The sequence below is a fragment of the Lactuca virosa genome, chromosome 7 (assembly GCF_052849685.1).
Source record: "Lactuca virosa cultivar CGN04683 chromosome 7, Lactuca_virosa_CGN04683_v6, whole genome shotgun sequence".
NCBI lineage: Eukaryota > Viridiplantae > Streptophyta > Magnoliopsida > Asterales > Asteraceae > Lactuca > Lactuca virosa.
Window position 1 is genome coordinate 118,240,066 of NC_136432.1, and position 17,653 is coordinate 118,257,718.

The 17,653-nt window shown below is 33.5% G+C and overlaps 1 protein-coding gene and 1 pseudogene across 12 annotated transcripts; both read left to right on the forward strand.

Moving 5' to 3' along the window:
- Window positions 1-10,553: 10,553 nt before the first annotated feature.
- On the forward strand, window positions 10,554-13,816 carry LOC145124693 (uncharacterized). Of its 12 annotated transcripts, XM_079060131.1 has the most exons (11): window positions 10,554-10,683; window positions 10,894-11,010; window positions 11,117-11,211; window positions 11,287-11,330; window positions 12,219-12,340; window positions 12,449-12,568; window positions 12,665-12,743; window positions 12,831-12,917; window positions 13,012-13,071; window positions 13,305-13,418; window positions 13,531-13,816. In XM_079060131.1, the coding sequence occupies exons 5-10, from the start codon at window positions 12,285-12,287 to the stop codon at window positions 13,380-13,382; spliced, it is 480 nt and encodes a 159-aa protein (XP_078916257.1). In that variant the 5' UTR covers window positions 10,554-10,683; window positions 10,894-11,010; window positions 11,117-11,211; window positions 11,287-11,330; window positions 12,219-12,284; the 3' UTR covers window positions 13,383-13,418; window positions 13,531-13,816. The 12 variants fall into 12 exon arrangements, with proteins under 12 accessions (XP_078916257.1, XP_078916255.1, XP_078916258.1 ...); XM_079060129.1 differs by lacking the exon at window positions 11,287-11,330; XM_079060132.1 differs by lacking the exon at window positions 11,287-11,330 and having other exon boundaries at window positions 11,157-11,211.
- A 381-nt stretch (window positions 13,817-14,197) lies between these two features.
- LOC145127076 (subtilisin-like protease SBT2.6 pseudogene) lies at window positions 14,198-14,683 on the forward strand (annotated as a pseudogene).
- The last annotated feature ends 2,970 nt before the right edge of the window (window positions 14,684-17,653 follow it).

A 17,653-nucleotide genomic window follows, 5' to 3' on the forward strand; every position in this document is an offset into this window, starting at 1 on the left:
GGAGAGAAGGAGGAGTGTGTGGGCTGTTTTATCTCCTTTGTGGGTTGTGTGATATCTTTTTGGGCTAGTATACAATTTACTTGTTGGGTTAGTATACAATTTTTTGTTATGTGAACAAAATATGTAAAGTATTAGTTTTATTGGCCTTATTTTTGTTCAATTAATTGTCATGGAGTAATGCAAAGTGACCCTCAACATCTTGTTTTGTTTACGGAGTAAAATTAGGTTACAAAAAAGGCGTATTTAGGATTTTGCACTTACTACTGAGTACTGATTGATTCTAATTTTGTTTATTTGCTACAGAAAGATACAATTAATTAGAGTACATAACGTATAGCCCTAGAAATGGTTGGGAGCGATTTAAAGTCGAATTAGAAGTTAAACAATTACATATACGTTTAATTGCTAAACAACCAAAATCTAGAAAAGACCTAAACAATAGAACGTCATTCTTAAACTCAAAGATGAACCTACCATTAATTAGAGTACATAATGTATAGCCCTAATATACATGACTAGTTGATTAAGATCATAGAGATAGAGAGGTAAGGGAATGTAATAAACATAAAATGCTAGTTAAATTATATATATATAATGGATTTATAAAGAGGTACACAACACAGTGGATATAGTAAGATTGCATTACACTTTTAAACTACAATTACAATTGTTGTGTTTGATATTTTTCAGGATATAGATGGAGGATCACTCGTATTTTAACAACATGATGCTAAATCTTCGTTCCACCTGCAAGTATGTGTTCAGTTATTATCATATTAAACTTGTTTATTTTTTTGGTAAAAGTATTCTCCAATTTTAGTAAATTTGTATCTGTATTCTTTTCTCTCAACTCCACAAACAATTTACATATGAGAGTTTAGACGAGAAACATGGTGTGTCTCAACTACAGAATACAGATAAGCTCTCTTTCTTGAAAAGTAAGTTGTTTATTGTAATTACCATTTTGCCATTATAATGTTGAAAGGTATTATACTGGATACCCAAAGGATCTTGGGCCATCAAGGGTTGTTCATTTTACTTCAGAACGTGAATTTGTTCATCTTCTACATCAAGGTCACCGTGTGGTTGTTGCATTCACAATCAAGTAATTTAATATGATATATTATCCTTTTTCTTTTTTATGGTTGTTATTTTCTGTATTCTGTTTGTATTAATATATTTTTTTAATTTAACCCAAGTCAACTAAATCCTATGAAAATTACTCCATGACACACGCAGAGAAGTAATGCAGAGAAGTATTGATTTAAGAGTACACACGCAGAGAGAAATAGAGAAGCATTCAAATATGTTAATCGATTCACAAAGAGAGTGCAATTAAACCTACATGCAAACAATTCAAGCCGAAGGGAAGATGGTTGTCCTACGATTTTTTATGTATTTTTGTTGCTATCGAACGAACGGAGAGAAGGAGGAGTGTGTGGGCTGTTTTATCTCCTTTGTGGGTTGTGTGATATCTTTTTGGGCTAGTATACAATTTACTTGTTGGGTTAGTATACAATTTTTTGTTATGTGAACAAAATATGTAAAGTATTAGTTTTATTGGACTTATTTTTGTTCAATTAATTGTCATGGAGTAATGCAAAGTGACCCTCAACATCTTGTTTTGTTTACGGAGTAAAATTAGGTTACAAAAAAGGCGTATTTAGGATTTTGCACTTACTACTGAGTACTGATTGATTCTAATTTTGTTTATTTGCTACAGAAAGATACAATTAATTAGAGTACATAACGTATAGCCCTAGAAATGGTTGGGAGCGATTTAAAGTCGAATTAGAAGTTAAACAATTACATATACGTTTAATTGCTAAACAACCAAAATCTAGAAAAGACCTAAACAATAGAACGTCATTCTTAAACTCAAAGATGAACCTACCATTAATTAGAGTACATAATGTATAGCCCTAATATACATGACTAGTTGATTAAGATCATAGAGATAGAGAGGTAAGGGAATGTAATAAACATAAAATGCTAGTTAAATTATATATATATAATGGATTTATAAAGAGGTACACAACACAGTGGATATAGTAAGATTGCATTACACTTTTAAACTACAATTACAATTGTTGTGTTTGATATTTTTCAGGATATAGATGGAGGATCACTCGTATTTTAACAACATGATGCTAAATCTTCGTTCCACCTGCAAGTATGTGTTCAGTTATTATCATATTAAACTTGTTTATTTTTTTGGTAAAAGTATTCTCCAATTTCAGTAAATTTGTATCTGTATTCTTTTCTCTCAACTCCACAAACAATTTACATATGAGAGTTTAGACGAGAAACATGGTGTGTCTCAACTACAGAATACAGATAAGCTCTCTTTCTTGAAAAGTAAGTTGTTTATTGTAATTACCATTTTGCCATTATAATGTTGAAAGGTATTATACTGGATACCCAAAGGATCTTGGGCCATCAAGGGTTGTTCATTTTACTTCAGAACGTGAATTTGTTCATCTTCTACATCAAGGTCACCGTGTGGTTGTTGCATTCACAATCAAGTAATTTAATATAATATATTATCCTTTTTCTTTTTTATGGTTGTTATTTTCTGTATTCTGTTTGTATTAATATATTTTTTTAATTTAACCCAAGTCAACTAAATCCTATGAAAATTACTCCATGACACACGCAGAGAAGTAATGCAGAGAAGTATTGATTTAAGAGTACACACGCAGAGAGAAATAGAGAAGCATTCAAATATGTTAATCGATTCACAAAGAGAGTGCAATTAAACCTACCTGCAAGCAATTCAAGCCGAAGGGAAGATGGTTGTCCTACGATTTTTTATGTATTTTTGTTGCTATCGAACGAACAGAGAGAAGGAGGAGTGTGTGGGCTGTTTTATCTCCTTTGTGGGTTGTGTGATATCTTTTTGGGCTAGTATACAATTTACTTGTTGGGTTAGTATACAATTTTTTGTTATGTGAACAAAATATGTAAAGTATTAGTTTTATTGGGCTTATTTTTGTTCAATTAATTGTCATGGAGTAATGCAAAGTGACCCTCAACATCTTGTTTTGTTTACGGAGTAAAATTAGGTTACAAAAAAGGCGGATTTAGGATTTTGCACTTACTACTGAGTACTGATTGATTCTAATTTTGTTTATTTGCTACAGAAAGATACAATTAATTAGAGTACATAACGTATAGCCCTAGAAATGGTTGGGAGCGATTTAAAGTCGAATTAGAAGTTAAACAATTACATATACGTTTAATTGCTAAACAACCAAAATCTAGAAAAGACCTAAACAATAGAACGTCATTCTTAAACTCAAAGATGAACCTACCATTAATTAGAGTACATAATGTATAGCCCTAATATACATGACTAGTTGATTAAGATCATAGAGATAGAGAGGTAAGGGAATGTAATAAACATAAAATGCTAGTTAAATTATATATATAGAATGGATTTATAAAGAGGTACACAACACAGTGGATATAGTAAGATTGCATTACACTTTTAAACTACAATTACAATTGTTGTGTTTGATATTTTTCAGGATATAGATGGAGGATCACTCGTATTTTAACAACATGATGCTAAATCTTCGTTCCACCTGCAAGTATGTGTTCAGTTATTATCATATTAAACTTGTTTATTTTTTTGGTAAAAGTATTCTCCAATTTCAGTAAATTTGTATCTGTATTCTTTTCTCTCAACTCCACAAACAATTTACATATGAGAGTTTAGACGAGAAACATGGTGTGTCTCAACTACAGAATACAGATAAGCTCTCTTTCTTGAAAAGTAAGTTGTTTATTGTAATTACCATTTTGCCATTATAATGTTGAAAGGTATTATACTGGATACCCAAAGGATCTTGGGCCATCAAGGGTTGTTCATTTTACTTCAGAACGTGAATTTGTTCATCTTCTACATCAAGGTCACCGTGTGGTTGTTGCATTCACAATCAAGTAATTTAATATAATATATTATCCTTTTTCTTTTTTATGGTTGTTATTTTCTGTATTCTGTTTGTATTAATATATTTTTTTAATTTAACCCAAGTCAACTAAATCCTATGAAAATTACTCCATGACACACGCAGAGAAGTAATGCAGAGAAGTATTGATTTAAGAGTACACACGCAGAGAGAAATAGAGAAGCATTCAAATATGTTAATCGATTCACAAAGAGAGTGCAATTAAACCTACCTGCAAACAATTCAAGCCGAAGGGAAGATGGTTGACCTACGATTTTTTATGTATTTTTGTTGCTATCGAACGAACGGAGAGAAGGAGGAGTGTGTGGGCTGTTTTATCTCCTTTGTGGGTTGTGTGGTATCTTTTTGGGCTAGTATACAATTTACTTGTTGGGTTAGTATACAATTTTTTGTTATGTGAACAAAATATGTAAAGTATTAGTTTTATTGGGCTTATTTTTGTTCAATTAATTGTCATGGAGTAATGCAAAGTGACCCTCAACATCTTGTTTTGTTTACGGAGTAAAATTAGGTTACAAAAAAGGCGGATTTAGGATTTTGCACTTACTACTGAGTACTGATTGATTCTAATTTTGTTTATTTGCTACAGAAAGATACAATTAATTAGAGTACATAACGTATAGCCCTAGAAATGGTTGGGAGCGATTTAAAGTCGAATTAGAAGTTAAACAATTACATATACGTTTAATTGCTAAACAACCAAAACCTAGAAAAGACCTAAACAATAGAACGTCATTCTTAAACTCAAAGATGAACCTACCATTAATTAGAGTACATAATGTATAGCCCTAATATACATGACTAGTTGATTAAGATCATAGAGATAGAGAGGTAAGGGAATGTAATAAACATAAAATGCTAGTTAAATTATATATATAGAATGGATTTATAAAGAGGTACACAACACAGTGGATATAGTAAGATTGCATTACACTTTTAAACTACAATTACAATTGTTGTGTTTGATATTTTTCAGGATATAGATGGAGGATCACTCGTTTTTTAACAACATGATGCTAAATCTTCGTTCCACCTGCAAGTATGTGTTCAGTTATTATCATATTAAACTTGTTTATTTTTTTGGTAAAAGTATCCTCCAATTTCAGTAAATTTGTATCTGTATTCTTTTCTCTCAACTCCACAAACAATTTACATATGAGAGTTTAGACGAGAAACATGGTGTGTCTCAACTACAGAATACAGATAAGTTCTCTTTCTTGAAAAGTAAGTTGTTTATTGTAATTACCATTTTGCCATTATAATGTTGAAAGGTATTACACTGGATACCCAAAGGATCTTGGGCCATCAAGGGTTGTTCATTTTACTTCAGAACGTGAATTTGTTCATCTTCTACATCAAGGTCACCGTGTGGTTGTTGCATTCACAATCAAGTAATTTAATATAATATATTATCCTTTTTCTTTTTTATGGTTGTTATTTTCTGTATTCTGTTTGTATTAATATATTTTTTTAATTTAACCCAAGTCAACTAAATCCTATGAAAATTACTCCATGACACACGCAGAGAAGTAATGCAGAGAAGTATTGATTTAAGAGTACACACGCAGAGAGAAATAGAGAAGCATTCAAATATGTTAATCGATTCACAAAGAGAGTGCAATTAAACCTACCTGCAAACAATTCAAGCCGAAGGGAAGATGGTTGTCCTACGATTTTTTATGTATTTTTGTTGCTATCGAACGAACGGAGAGAAGGAGGAGTGTGTGGGCTATTTTATCTCCTTTGTGGGTTGTGTGATATCTTTTTGGGCTAGTATACAATTTACTTGTTGGGTTAGTATACAATTTTTTGTTATGTGAACAAAATATGTAAAGTATTAGTTTTATTGGGCTTATTTTTGTTCAATTAATTGTCATGGAGTAATGCAAAGTGACCCTCAACATCTTGTTTTGTTTACGGAGTAAAATTAGGTTACAAAAAAGGCGGATTTAGGATTTTGCACTTACTACTGAGTACTGATTGATTCTAATTTTGTTTATTTGCTACATAAAGATACAATTAATTAGAGTACATAACGTATAGCCCTAGAAATGGTTGAGAGCGATTTAAAGTCGAATTAGAAGTTAAACAATTACATATACGTTTAATTGCTAAACAACCAAAACCCAGAAAAAGACCTAAACAATAGAACGCCATTCTTAAACTCAAAGATGAACCTACCATTAATTAAAGTACATAATGTATAACCCTAATATACATGACTAGTTGATTAAGATGATAGAGATAGAGAGGTAAGGGAATGTAATAAACATAAAATGCTAGTTAAATTATATATATATATATATATATATATATATATATAATGGATTTATAAAGAGGTACACAACACAGTGGATATAGTAAGATTGCATTACACTTTTAAAACTACAATTACAATTGTTGTGTTTGATATTTTTCAGGATATAGATGGAGGATCACTCGTTTTTTAACAACATGATGCTAAATCTTCGTTCCACCTGCAAGTATGTGTTCAGTTATTATCATATTAAACTTGTTTATTTTTTTGGTAAAAGTCGAATTAGAAGTTAAACAATTACATGTTTTGGAGTGACAATGTCTTTAGTACGAAAGTTAGGGTCTTTCACAATTGATATTTCTAAAAGAAAAAAAAAATGATATTTGGTAACACAAAACTAAAAACCAAAGTGACTAAAGAAACAAAAGCACTATTTGTGATTTAACAATAAAAAAACAGAATTTAGTTGATTTTTATGGGTTCAATTATTCATCAAATGCAATTATTTAATTAACAGAAATGTAATGATAATAAATTTGCTAACAACATCCAAAATCAACAATTACCTTTCGGTCTCATGATTCATTCTGAAATCACTCATTCATACATTTATGTAGTTCATGCAATTAAAAAATATTATATTCAATGGTTTTGTTAAAAATACAATATATATATATATATATATATATATATATATATATATATATATATATATATATATATATATATATATAAAAGTGAAATCATGAAACCACATACTCATGTTTAAATAATTTTCCAATTAAAGCTCCCCTCAAAGTCATTAGTTACATATAATTACTTTGTAAAAGTTAATTTAATCTTGAGCATTTGTTATTGGCCGAATAATAAACATTCGTCAATTGATCAAATTTCATTAAACAATTTAATACTAAAAACACATTTAAACATCAAACAACTACCACTTAACTATTATAATTAAATTAACAACATTTTTATTATAACTTAACCCAAGTCAACTAAATCCTATGAAAATTACTCCGTGGCAATTAATTGAACAAAAATAAGCCTAATAAAACTAATAACTTTACATATTTTGTTCACATAACATGGAATTGTATACTAGCCCAACAAGTAAATTGTTGCTAGCCCAAAAAGATATCACACAAACACAAGCAAGGAGATAAAACAGCCCACACGCTCCTCCTTCTCTCCGTTCGTTGATAGCTACAAAAATACATAAAAATCGTAGAACAACCTCTTCCCTTCGGCTTGAATTGATTGCAGGTAGGTTTAATTGCACCCATCTTTTCTCTCTTTCTGAATCGATTAACATATTTGAATGCTTCTCTATTTCTCTTTGTGTACTCTTAAATCAATAATTCTCTGCATTACATTGCAGCTTGAATGATCAATCTGGGTTTAAAACAAAGTGACCCTCGACATCTTGTTTTGTTTACGGAGTAAAATTAGGTTAATAAAAGGCGGATTTAAGATTTTGCACTTACTACTGAGTGCTGATTGATTCTAATTTTGTTTATTTGCTACATAAATATTAGACAGTTGGCTTTAGTTTAGGGTTTAGAGTGTAATTATTCTATATATATATATATATATATATATATATATATATATCCCTTGTATCACGTTTATTGATAATATTCAATACAAATTACTTTTACTGATTTGGTATCAGAGCATGAGAGACATGATTATTCAACTCTCTTGCCCTCATACAAGTGAACAGAATGGTTTGGTTGAGAGACGTCATCGCCATGTGGTTGAAACCAGCTTAACTCTACTTGCACAATCTGGTGTTCCGAACACTTATTGGCACTTCGCTTTTGACACAGCTGTTTATCTCATCAACCGCATGTCATCCCGTACTACTACTCACATCTCACCCTTTGAGCATCTTTTTAAGCGTCAACCTGATTTCTTTTTTCTCAAAGTCTTTGGGTGTCAGTGCTTTCCCCATCTTGGTGCTTACAATCAACATAAAATGGATTTCCGGTCCACTCCTTGTGTCTTTCTTGGATACAGCTCCTCTCACCATGGGTACCGGTGCCTTGATCCCAATTCTGACAAAGTTTATATTTCTCGTCATGTTCGATTTCACGAGACTAACTTCCCTTTTCTAAGTCCTAAACCCGTGCCACCTACACCCTCCACATCTGACCCCTATATCTCGACCTATCCCTCCCCAGTTATTACCGACAACCCTACACCGACCACTACACCACCGCCTCCACCACCCTTATCACCTTCATCCACGGTTTCCCTTGCTCCCCTACCACCGTGACTACGTCAGCAGAACCTACTACTACTGAGGTCCCTCAATTTTTAACCTATTCTCGACAGAGACGACGCCCAAATGTGCCCGTCTCTGATTCATCATCTGACCCTCCTTCCACCGAGACTCCTGCTACCCGGGCTCGCCCCTCTAACCTTCGTCCCAACCCCAAGAAGCCAGCCCGCTTTGACCCTTATGCCTTCCATGCTACTACCGATCATGAGCAGGAACCTACAACTTTTTCCGCTGCTGCCAAAAATCCTCACTGGCAACAAGCCATGGCTGATGAGTATGCTGCCCTAATTCAAAATGGTACCTGGACACTTGTACCACACACATCTAATATGAACATTATTGATTGCAAATGGGTGTACAAAATTAAACGTGATCATACTGGCTCGATCACACGCTACAAGGCTCGTTTAGTTGCCAAGGGATTTCATCAGCAACCTGGCATTGACTATCATGACACCTTCAGTCCAGTTGTCAAGTTCACTACTGTTCGAGTGGTTCTATATCTGGCAGTGTCTAACCAATGGCCTCTCCGTCAGCTAGATGTTAAAAATGCTTTCCTTCATGGCGATCTTAAGGAGACTGTGTACTTGCGCCAACCTCCTGGTTTTGTTGATTCTAAGAAACCTCATCACGTATGCTTACTTCATAAGTCCTTGTATGGCCTTAAGCAGGCCCCACGCGCTTGGTTTCACCATCTATCCCGGGCACTTCATGCACTCGGCTTCAAAGGGTCCCACACCGACCCCTCTCTCTTTATACTCTCGGCTAAGGGTACATACATTTATATGTTGGTTTACGTTGATGATATCATCCTTACAGGTAACAATCCCGGTGTTATTAATCACATTGTCAATAGCCTTCGTCAGACATTTGCTCTTCAAGACATGGGGACACTCTCATACTTTCTTAGTGTTAAGGTTGCTTATCATGGTAATAGTCTTTTTTTTATCTCAACAACAGTATATACTTGACATCTTAAATCATGCGGGTCTCACATAATCCAAACCAACTCCTACCCCTCTCCCCACGGGTGTCTCTCTATCCCTTGGTGATAGTCCTCTATTTGAGAACCCTATTCGATACCGTCAGATTGTTGGAGCCCTACAATATGTCACCCTATCCCGACCCGACATTACCTATGCAGTCAACAAAGTCTGTCAGTTTATGCACTCTCCAACTAACAACCATTGGTATGCTGTTAAACGGATTCTTCGATATCTTAAAGGCACTAGCAATTTTGGTCTACGTCTCACACCCTCCCATGACACCACTATTCATGCGTATGGAGATGCCAAATCTCCTCTGGTTACTGCCTTCTCTGATGCTGATTGGGCTGGTTGCTTGGATGACCGTCGGGCCACCGCGGGATATGCTATATATCTTGGTTCGAATTTAGTATCATGGTCAGCAAGAAAACAGAAGATTGTCTCCCGGTCTTCCACTGAGGCTGAATACAAAGCTTTGGCTGATACTGTTGCTGAGGTTACCTGGCTTGAAAAGTTGCTAAGAGAGTTACACATTCCGGTCACTAAAGCACCAATCTTATGGTGTGATAATCTAGGTGCTACTTATCTATCAGCTAATCCTGTGTTCCATGCTCGCACAAAGCATGTTGAAATTGATTTTCACTTTGTCCGAGAAAAAGTTGCTGCAAAGAAGCTCTTAGTTCAGTTTATCTCTACTGATGATCAGATTGCAGATATCTTCACTAAGCCATTGTCTTCACAAAGATTTGAGGGGTTACGATCCAAGCTACAAGTCCTTACCCGGCCTTAGCTTGCGGGGGAATATTAGACAGTTGGCTTTAGTTTAGGGTTTAGAGTGTAATTATTCTATTTATATATATATATATCCCTTGTATCACGTTTATTGATAATATTCAATACAAATTACTTTTAGTGATTATAAAGATGCTAGGTTTTCTTTATGCGCCCGTACAGGCCGGCCCAAGGGGTGTTGAAGAGGTGCTTATGAACAGGCCCACTGCAATCAAGGGCCCACTGCAATCAAGGGCCCAAAAATTATTCAGATTTTTTTATTTGCTTTTGTTCGCCAATTAGGTTACAGAATGTATGATGCATCGGCCGAGAAAGGATACGACGCTGGAATCAGAAAACAAAGGAGCGCGAATCAGAAGTTCTTTGGGAAAAGGAATCGACGTTCTGGTTCGTGTTGATAGTTATTACGATTTTGGCATGGGAAACAAACGATTGGTAGCAGAAACATTTTATTAGTTCTTATTTTTTTAAATCTAGAAGAAATCATTCAAAATAAAACCCATAATCCTCGAAAATCAGAAGTTGATCACTCAATCATAAGCTTTCAACTCATACATCTTTCTTCTTACTTCATTTTTCATGAATTTTAAAAATCAGTGAATCACAAACAGGAGTGGGGGCTGTGAGGCTTCGAAAATTTGAAGCAAATTGAAATTAGGAGTAAGGTTTCGAATGTCAGATGTCGGGATGGGGTATAGGGACGAAAATCAGAAGGTAATATAGAATTTTTTTTATCTATATGTTATATATCTGATGTTGTTTGGAAGTAATCAGTTTTTTTTTTCATTCTTTCTGGTTTATATCTTCTCCAATTTCGAAGCATTGAAGCAAATATGTTGTCATGTTGAATTCTAATCCAGTTTGAGTTTTAGAGTTTATGATTTCAGATTTTCTTGAAGGGTTGAAAATCAAAAGGTATTATACATATGATATCATTTAGAAGTAAATCTTTTTTTTCATTCTTTCTAATTCATATTTTCTTGAATTTAGAAGTGTTGAAGCAACAATCTGTTGACTTTTCATCCAGCTTTGAGGTTTAGAAGTTTCTGACTTTGAAAATTAGAAGTGATATATGTTGTTTGCTTTTATATCTGTTACCTGTAAAGTAATCTCGACTATTTTGTGACTATTCCTATTTTATTTGTAGTTGTAGAAATAGTTTTTCCAATTTGAAGATAATAAAGACTATCTATGATCTACTTATTTTCAAAAACTATTATTTAAATTGCAATGTTGACTATTCCTATTATTTCTATATTTTGCAGGAAGGAGGTTTTCCAATTTTGTTTAAATTTTAGATTTTTTTAGTTTTAGGGCCTATTTTTTATTAAATGGCACAGGGCCTTCAAATTCTCGGGGCCGGCCCTGCGCCCGTATACAATGGTTGGGAGCGGTTTAAAGTCGAATTAGAAGTTAAATTACCATTGACATATTAACAAACAGTACATATACGTTTAATTGCTAATAGAACGCCATTTTTAAACTCAAATGGTGTCATTAGGATCATAGAGATAGAGATGCAGAAAGCAAAGCAGATGATGGCACCAAGGTCATAGAGGTAGCAAACAAAAGCCAAATGGAACCTGCAAATCTGCAATTGTGACACTGTAGATATAAAGTTTGGGAGTCTAGAAATAGTAAGGAACAAGGGAATGTAATAAACATAAAATGCTAGTTAAATTATATACATAGAATGTGGGATGTAAATTGAACATTATCAATTTAGCGGGATAAAGTCATAAAACCAGCTATATAAGTAAGATGACCTTTAACAGTTTTGTTATCAATAAGTAAGGTTTAAATCTTCCTTTCAAGTTTCAACAGTTTTAGTAAATTTTAAGAATTTCATAATTTACGACTTTCTGTCTCATAGTGTAATACATTAAACTATAATTACAATTGTTGTGTTTGATATTTTTCAGGTTATTAGGAACTGTTTTGAAGCCTTTTCTTTTCTTTGTAATTTGTAATTCCTGCTACTGATATAGATGGAGGATCACTCAATTTTTAACCACATGATGCTAAATCTTCGTTCCACCTGCAAGTATGTCTTCAGTTATTATAATATTAAACTTCTTTATTTTCTTGCCTCTCTTTCTTGAAAAGTAAGTTGTTTATTGTAATTACCATTTTGCCATTATAATGTTGAAAGGTATTATACTGGATACCCAAAGGATCTTGGGCCATCAAGGGTTCTTCATTTTACTTCAGAACGTGAATTTGTTCATCTTCTACATCAAGGTCACCGTGTGGTTGTTGCATTCACAATCAAGTAATTTAATATAATATATTATCCTTTTTTTTTTTTCTTTTATGGTTGTTATTTTCTGTATTTTGTTTGTATTAATATTTTTTTTAATATTTTCAGGAGTAATTATACAAAACATCTTGACAAGGTATTGGAGGAAGCTGCTGCTGAGTTTTATCCAGAAATTAAATTTATGCGAGTAAGTTGGCTCTTTCAAGATTGTCTTAAAAAAAAAAGATAACCTTTTTGATTTTCTGGTTTTTTGATGGGGTATTAATATTATTAGGTTGAATGTCCAAAATATATTGGATTTTGTATGACACGTCAAAAGAAGGATTATCCATTTATAGAAATGTTTCATAGCCCGGAGCAAGTAAGTTTTCTATTTTTTATTAAGCGATGTTCAAAAAATCATATTAAGTTGTTGTTCTTGCATTAAGTCACATTTTTACCTACATTTGGTGTAGGCAAATCAAACAAGGGGTGTTGATCCAAATGTTACAAAGTACTCTGTCAAAGTTTTACCCGTGAGTTCTTTAAACTTGTTTTGTTAAATTATATTTTTAATTTTATATATGGATATATTTTCTCGTGTATAATATACACACATGTCTATATGTGTTTGTTTACATGTACACATGGCCTATATATACACCCACACCCACACCCACACCCACATGTCTAGATAAATAAATACACACATGTTTAATATATGGCGATACTGAATTCATAAGATTTTATTTTATTTTTTTATTTTCAGTACAACTATGATGTGAGCGCATATGGATTTAGAGAGTTTTTTAAGCGACACAACATACAGTCGTCCAGTCACAAGTGACCTGGCACGCCACCTGGCTTTATGGATTTTTTTGTGGTAGGATTTTATGTTTAATTGTAATTTCTATTTATGTTGTGTCGTCCAGTCACATGTTAACATAAGTTGTTGTTCTTGCATTAAGTCACATTTTTACCTACATTTGGTGTAGGCAAATCAAACAAGGGGTGTTGATCCAAATGTTACAAAGTACTCTGTCAAAGTTTTGTTAAACAAGGGGTGGTAGGCTTTATGGATTTTTTAAGCGACACAACATACAGTCGTCCAGTCACATATTAACATTATCTGTTTTTCTATTTACTAAAATTCATATTTACATGTAATATATTAGTAATCACTATAACATATTAACATACTCTAGTGGTCGATTTTACTCAACATGTTTTATTGGTTATGTTTTTGTTTTATTTATTCTTAAGACATTACTTAAATGTCCATGACTCTGTGTGGCATATAATTAAATTTGCAATTTTTTGTCTCATTGACATCTGTCTTAGTCTTAGTCCAATGTAAGTCAAACGCAGTACACCTTGTTCTGTCATATACTGTACTGTATAACAAATGGGCCTAAGGCCCATTTCTTGCACAAAATAAGACATGCCAATTATATACTGCGTTTAGCTTGCATTGGACTTGGACTAAGACTAAGACAGATGTCAATGAGACAAAAATTGCAAATTTTTGTCTCATCCAAAAAGGTGGAACAAGGAAGGACATGGAGTCGCTCTCGATATCCGTTCTTCTGTGCAAAAATAGCCTTAGAAAGCGTATTTGATCGGCATTGAAAACGATAGTGTTTTTTTAGCATTTTCACAAATATGGTTAGTTCAGAAATTCGAATACTTGAATTCCATATTCCAATGTTAAAAGGTTTTGTTAAGGTTTTGTTTCTTGAAGGTTATCAAGATTATCTAGGGTTCTTATGCACGACACCCGGACTCGACTCACACGAAATCCAAAACTACACACACCAGCCATGCAACTACACACTCGGCCACCCGTACAATCTAAACTCACCCTCAATTGCTGTTTCCCATCTCGTAAGAACTCAATCCGTAACACGAACAGTCACAAATGTTGATGAAGAAGAGACATACACAATCACGGCTAGAATGTCACCAGCCGTAGCCATTGAAACAAGCCCTCGAGCCATGACCCTCAAACCGGGTGCAACCCGTAAGTTCACGGTTACTCTAACCGTCCGGTCGGTCACCGAGACCTACAGTTTCGGGCAGGTTTTGTTGAAAGGAAACCGAGGGCATAAGGTCCGGATTCCCGTTGTGGCCATGGGTTATGATCGGTAGTTTGTGCTGTATTGTTTGTAAAAAAAGTTGGAATTACGATGTTGTTAAGTTTTGCCGGAGCCATTTCTCGCAATTATGGCTTGAATGCAACATTGGTTGTACTTTATGCTTCTTCGGTTGTGCATTAGTGGAGGTGAAACCGTAATTGTGAAATTTGGGGATTTGTGGTGTAATCGAGTTGAGTCTGACGGATTTTCTAGGAGAGGTTGAGTAGCTCAACTTTGTCTAGTGTCATTTTGATGTGTTTTATTAGAGTTATAATGATTAAGTTTAGTGTAGTGATGTTGTAATATTTGTATTTCATTTAGTAGATGTAATGATTTGTATTTCATGTAGTAGAATTTATGTATTATTCTTGATCTAAAAGCTTTGGGGTTGGTATAATAGCTATATGATTCGGATTTCCAACATAAAGTTATTTGCTTCATTGTAGATGTATCAAATTACCTTTTTTTAAGCAAAATTCCTTTTGATGTGACGATGTTGATGAAAATTTGTATTTATAAGTATACGATGTCATAATAAAAGTAATATAGTTGTAAAACCAAATATTATACCCATATGGACTATTCTATCCTAAAAGAAAATTAATAGGTAGTTGTTAGTTAAAAATGATTTGGGTTGATTAAACTAATGAAAATTAATTGTGTTTAAAACTAAAATCAGAAAATTTTAACAAGCAATTTGTAACATACACGTTCATTTATCGTGTTATGTAATTTTAAAAGTGAAAAATATAATGAAATATTATATGAACTAGATGGGAATCATGCGCGCCCGTTGGCGCTGAGTCATTTTATTTTTTGTGAAACACCTCCAATTGAGTTCTGTAAAGTAAAAAGTAAAAACAAAACACATAAATATTCAAGAAACCGATGTGGAAAAATGCTCAAAATAGCAGTGAGTTGAAGAAGGAGAACTAAACTTACTGTCCATGTTAAAAGAAGGCTGACTTGTGCCCTTTCCTTCCCAATATTCACCAACTAACAAAAGAACAATCCATGATATGTAGAATGTTGACCACTCAAATTCCAGCCCCATGATGATAAACCTTGATCTGTACATTTTTTGGAATATAAACAAACAAATATATTATTACTTATGAAGGAAAATATGTTAAACACAAGAAAAGAGCAAAAGGGGTTTAAGAGTTGGAATTTATCCCCTTACCCTATCCCTTCGTGTTGAGCAGGGGATAAAACTGATGCGCATTGTCAACTGTTCTTCATTTAGTTTCATGTTTTCCTAAAAAATTAAATATTTCATTAAAAACTTTATATAAAAATGTCTCAGATTTAATCAAATGTGTAACATATATTTGTTACTAAACCTGTATTTGTAATAGTCTAGCTCCATAAAGCTGTCTTCCTTGCTCTTCAAACAAAGATTGTGGGATTTCAACTTGAATCATCTGGACACAAGTTTTAATAAATTATTTTGATTAAACAAAAAAGAAAAAAAGGTAAATTACAACTTTAGTCCCTGTGGTTTGTCAAAAGGTACGATTTTCATCTAGATGTTTCATTTGTTGCACAAGCGGTATCTAAACTCTAAAGCGATTCTTTATTGCATAACTTCACAGAGCATCCATTAAATCAATGGAAAATTACCATTTTATCCCTGTCTAAAGACCTTTCGAAGCTGATCAGGTATTGCATTATCTGTTGCTTGATCTTTAGCTGTTTGCTCAAGTTCCACAAACCTCTCCAACAATGACTTCCTAACCAAAAAAACATAAGTAAACAACATTTACTCAAAAGCACGAATCAAATTGTGTAAAAAGTCAAAACATGATTAATAGACAAAGTTTATAACCTGATCGATACTGGTGCATCCAGTAAGAAGCTTATCAGCAATGAAGTCATTCATCTCTGGTAATTCTCTATAGAAGAGTTCTTTACATTCAACCTAGTGATACATTTGCAAGTTTGTAAGAGGAGGGGGCTTACTGTAAGTTGACAAGGAAGGCCACGTAGATCTTTTTGTTTCCATGAATCTGGAAATGTAAGTGGGAAAGATTTTGTTTCACGTCCTTGCATTCTAATTATGGCATCAAGAAAACCAGAAATAATTCTATCTCCATCTTCTGTATCAAATTGGAAACCTGCAAATCCAACCAAACATTATAATGGAATGTAATGACCCATTCCATTCCATTCATTTTAATTCCATTTGCTTGTGATTCCATTCCATCATACCTTTACTGTCTGAAGCTGGAACATTTTTCACTTCTGATCCTTCTTGTTCCACAGAAAGTAAACATACTTTACTAGTTTTGAAGGTTAGGGCGTAGACAAACTTCGAAGAAGAAATTCTGATAAAAAAATCACCTACATGTAATTTGTGTATAACACCGTTATATAAAGATATAACTGAAGCAAAGAAATTTAAAAGGAAATTAGTATTTTGGTCTCAATTAGGCAAAGAAAGCTTATACAAAGAGGAGATTCATATATTAAATTCACAATGGCAGAGAAATTATGAAATTACACACAGATGTTGTTAGAAAGATATGATCAAAAGTGAAAAAAATTTAAAGAAATAAACTTATTAAAGTATCTTACCAAGGCTTAGTGTTTGTTATGGGCGATGGCGAGAGAAGTGTGGTGGTATTGTGGAAGCTCTCTCATTTCTAATCATACAGTCTTTTTTCTAATCCTGCATTCACATGAACCTAATGATACTGCAACAATTACCAAATCAAAGACCGAAACAAATTGTAGAAGTGGTGAAATAGGAAATCTAAATCAAACCCAAATCGAAAGAAAATCACACCTATACGAGTGAAATTGAAAAGCAATTAGGATTCGTGTAGTTGGTGGCATACCTGATGCTTCTCCCATAAATTGATGTGGTTGTGGACCGGTGGAACGCTGGCAAGCGATTTCTGGAGGTTTGGAAGAAAACATCGACGGAGGCAGAATAAATCCATCAACGACAGCACCACATCATACAATCTTTTTTCTGATC